Here is a 4,308-nt window from a genome sequence, read left to right as displayed (position 1 = left end):
TCTATATACACAACATTGTACTGTAAAAGTGTGCCATTACATACGAAACGGTAAATGGAATCACAAAAGCAAATAGCACTAACGCTGACAGTTTCATATGTCCATAAGTGACTGCAAAGGCATCTCACTACAATATACGAGACAAGGATCTAAAGAAAAAATGACAATACAGAACTTGCTTCTAAATTTAAGTTACTGACTGTACACAGCAGACAAAAAAAAAAGACAATTCAGAACTTGCTTTTTTTTTCGAAACGGAGGCAAAGATTGCCTCATCTATTAATTAAGCAGAAATTCTGAATTCAACATTGTAGGAACTTCCTACCAACCAGGAAATGAAATGCTTAGTAGCTTATGTATCAGGGTTCTAAGTTAACTTGTCTCAATATCCCCACTACCCGTGTATTTTCTCCACTCCATTCTTGTGAAAGAACCCTTAAGGCCTTATGTGTCTCTAGAAGTAAACATAAATGTGTAAATTCGCAACATATAAAACCTCATCTAATTTAGTTTTCCTGTTAATTTCTCTGACTGCAAGTGCATAAGCACATGGCAATGTAAGGCGACATACTTGAACAAGCTTGTCCATGAAATAGGGGATTAGTTAACATCTTTGTGTTTTCTACCTAACATACCCTTTTAAATGAATTGCGTCAAAAGTTCTTTGCAAAACATACTGAGAGCTCGAAATCTGATCAGGTCTTGAGGCGAAGAAAACTAGCTGTAAAAACGTATAACTGATTGTACCAAGTTGCAAGAGAAGTGCTAACCAGATTATTGGATCTTTCCATCTGCTCCAGTCACTACAAAGAACATTTGTCTCCGAGGGATTCTCAAAATCGTCTACCCTCACATTCAGATCTCTACCATATGTTTGGGCACATCGGTTTTTCCTCCATAAATGCTTGATTTCTCCAATAGTAAACGAGTGGTCAGTATAAGAAATGTAATGTCCAAATGGATATAATCCCCTGCAAACAAAAGACAAAGGGTAAGAGGACAATCACCACCATTTCTGTGTTACATTGGAATCATTTGCATCACATTACCACATGGAATGACAATAATTATGTTTTGGTTGTCTAAGATGAACCGATTGCTAAATTATGTTTTGCTTGTCTAAAGATGCAAGTAGGAAACCCATCATAGATAAATAACAAAAGTAACTGAGTGTGAATGCATATGCCTGGTTTGGCCGATGACCAGGGAGCGGTTTAACATAACACTCAGAGCTGCTGCCGTTAATATCTTGTACATCTCATTGCCAAACCCAGCTTCAGATGCTTTCCCCAACACAAAGCCTTGTTTGCAGAACTCAGCTGCAGGCAGCGACCTAACTCTCGCAGCGCCTGACAAGGTAACCGGAGAAGTGAGCATCGGGGCGGTTGAACTAACCTAGGAACTGCAAGTCTTTCTATTCAAGATTAGCCTGGCTACAGAGTTATAGTCTTATTGTTTATGCAGATGAAAACAACGCGACGACAAGTACATTTTAGAATAGGTTTGCTTCGACAACGAAACGGGAGCTACATTCAGGGTAGAGTAATGCTCTGTTTTCATCAGTGAGATTCAGACCAGCTCCATGGGAGACGGGATTGGACACTACAAGCTACAGTAAGAGAATGAACCAAATCAACCAACACAGTGCAAGGGCATCCCAGATCGAAGCACTGAATCGAATGTGGGCATTACGCACCGTGGAGCAGGAAGTGGCGCCGAATCAGGTCGCGGACGCGGAGGCTGGCCGCCTCAGTCGACCCCACGCCGACGGCCTCCTCCCCCATCTCCTCCACCGTCGCGCACGTTGACCCGCCGGGCCCTCCCTCCGAACCAGCCGCCGCGTCAGGCGGCACGACATGGAGCTCGTCCGAGGAGGCCGAAGCGGGAGGCGGCTCAACGGAGAGCTCTTCCGGCAAGGCCGAGGCGGGAGGCGGGTCCACGGATAGCTCTTCCAAGAAGACGAAGTGGGGAGGCGGGTCAACGGAGAGCTCTTCCGAGAAGGCCGAGTCGGGAGACGAAGAGGAGGGTTTGCGGGGGTCAGGGCCCTGATGGCTGAGGAGGAGGAAGAGGGCGGCGGCAGAGACGGCTGCGAGGAGGAAGGCTCGACGGAGCAGGAGCAGCGACGGGCGGCCGCGACGCCATCGCGACATGAAAGCTGGCTGCGAGTGTGCGCTGCTGGTGGATCTCGCGAGGTAAGAACATCTCTGTCTCTGCCCCTTCATCTCTAACTAAATCTCTATACCAACCTTTTTCTGGGAAAGGATTCGCATCCAATATAAAAATTAATTAAAGTACTCCCTTCGTCCCATAATATAACGGTGGTTTTCTCCCTTCGTCCCATAATATAACGGTGGTTTTTACGGAGGAAGTACGAAACACTTTTGTTAATGAAAACTTCCAATCTATCATGATAGTACAACAAATAGCAGAAATAATAAAAAATACATCCAAATCCGTAGACCACCTAGCGACGACTACAAGCACAGAAACGAGCCGAAGACGTGCCGCCGTCATCGACCCTCCCTCACTGGAGCCGGGCAAAACTTGTTGTAGTAGACAATCAGGAATTCGTCGTGCTAAGGCCCTATAGGACCAACACGACAGGGCAGCAACCGTCACCATTAAAGAGGAGTTCAGATTGAAAGGATCCAACATGTAGACACACGAACACACACGACCGGATCCATGTGGATCCACCGAAAACAAACGCTAACAGAATCCCGCAAGATCCGTCGGAGACAAATCTCCACACGACATCCGATGATGCTAGAAGCACCACCGAGACGAGGACTGGGCACCATCAGAGATCCGCCCCCGCCTCGTATCTCAGAAAAGCATCCCAAAACGAAGCCCTCCTGCCAGCAAGATCCAAGATCCACCAAGCCTCCATGGCCCTAAGGCCACATGAGACGAGGTACCAGTGTCAGCATCGACGGGAGGCAGAAGAAACCCTAGCATCGGCTGGGTATGAGAGCCCTATCCCTTGGGGCTTGGTACGAAGTACGAAACATGTTAAACATACAAAAAATTACATTGAGGTCTATAGACCACCGAACGATAACTATTATTGTCAGAACGAGTCGTCAACGCGTTGTTGTCGTTGCTCCCCTACCGGAGTTGTCTTGAGCTTGTCGATGGCAGATGGGAAGTCTTCGAGAATGTGCCCCTAGGAACAGCACCCGATTCGTGGTCGTGGCTGTTGAACCCTTGAATATATTCGAAGAAACTAACACCAAATCTCGTTGTCGCGTGCACAACAAGAAACCCAAACTCGTCGTTCCAAAGAGACAGAAGGAATCTATGCCTCGGCGGCTAGGGCAAATGCTCACCTCTAGGCTTCATCGATGAGCCCGTGGATTCGTCTCCTCTCTGTATGCCGCTCCGGCAGCCGGTGGCAGGGAGGGGAATCCTGGTGCCTTCGCTCCGGCTAGTAGTTTAGTTTAGGATTTTTTTAACCCTCACAAGTGCAACACTTGGGTGGATGGCGACGCTTCTTCTTTGAGTTTGTCTTTTGGGCTGCAATCCTCCTTCAGTTCATCTTCAGTTTATCCATATGGACGTAGTTGATGAAGCCTCGACATAGAATCTCTATACCAACCTACTTGAACTTAATTAAACATACTTACGGAAACATCATATAAACTCCAACATCATCAACATAATACTTAAAATACGTAAACATTAACAACATAGTGCAGAATTAAACATAATTAAGCATAAACTACTGTTGTGGCCCCTTCTTCAACTCGAACAAGCAGTGACACGTGTCGTCTGACACAATCTTTCCCACCTGATCTTCATTTCTCATGCCACTTATTTCCTTTTATGATGTGGGTGAAATGGAATGTTGGAAGGGCATCTCATCCACATTGGGGTGAGAGAGTGGTGAAGGAAATATGCCCTAGAGGCAATAATAAAGTTATTATTTATTTCCTTATATCATGATAAATGTTTATTATTCATGCTAGAATTGTATTAACTGGAAACTTAGTACATGTGTGAATACATAGACAAACATAGTGTCAGTAGTATGCCTCTACTTGACTAGCTCGTTGAATCAAAGATGGTTAAGTTTCCTAGCCATAGACATGAGTTGTCATTTGATTAACGGGATCACATCATTAGAGAATGATGTGATTGACTTGACACATTCCGTTAGCTTAGCACAATGATCGTTTAGTTTGTTGCTATTGCTTTCTTCATGACTTATACATGTTCCTATGACTATGAGATTATGCAACTCCCGAATACCGGAGGAACACATTGTGTCCTACCAAACGTCACAACGTAACTGGGTGATTATAAAGG

The 4,308-nt window shown here is 45.3% G+C and overlaps 1 protein-coding gene across 5 annotated transcripts in view; it reads right to left on the bottom strand.

Annotated features, from left to right (window-relative positions):
- The window catches only part of LOC119332419, a 5,494-nt gene extending 3,302 nt beyond the window's left edge, over positions 1-2,192 (bottom strand). For all 5 annotated transcript variants that reach the window (XM_037605599.1, XM_037605600.1, XM_037605601.1 and 2 more), the window contains exons 1-3: positions 1,697-2,192; positions 1,187-1,349; positions 771-971 (exon numbers count right to left, since the gene is read on the bottom strand). In XM_037605599.1, coding sequence (XP_037461496.1) covers positions 771-971; positions 1,187-1,349; positions 1,697-2,150 — 818 coding nt within the window. In that variant the 5' untranslated portion in view covers positions 2,151-2,192. The remainder of the gene's footprint in view (positions 1-770; positions 972-1,186; positions 1,350-1,696) is intronic.
- Between the last annotated feature and the right edge of the window lie 2,116 nt (positions 2,193-4,308).

This window comes from Triticum dicoccoides, chromosome 7A, assembly GCF_002162155.2.
Source record: "Triticum dicoccoides isolate Atlit2015 ecotype Zavitan chromosome 7A, WEW_v2.0, whole genome shotgun sequence".
Lineage (NCBI taxonomy): Eukaryota > Viridiplantae > Streptophyta > Magnoliopsida > Poales > Poaceae > Triticum > Triticum dicoccoides.
This window is presented reverse-complemented; position numbering and strand designations above follow the sequence as displayed.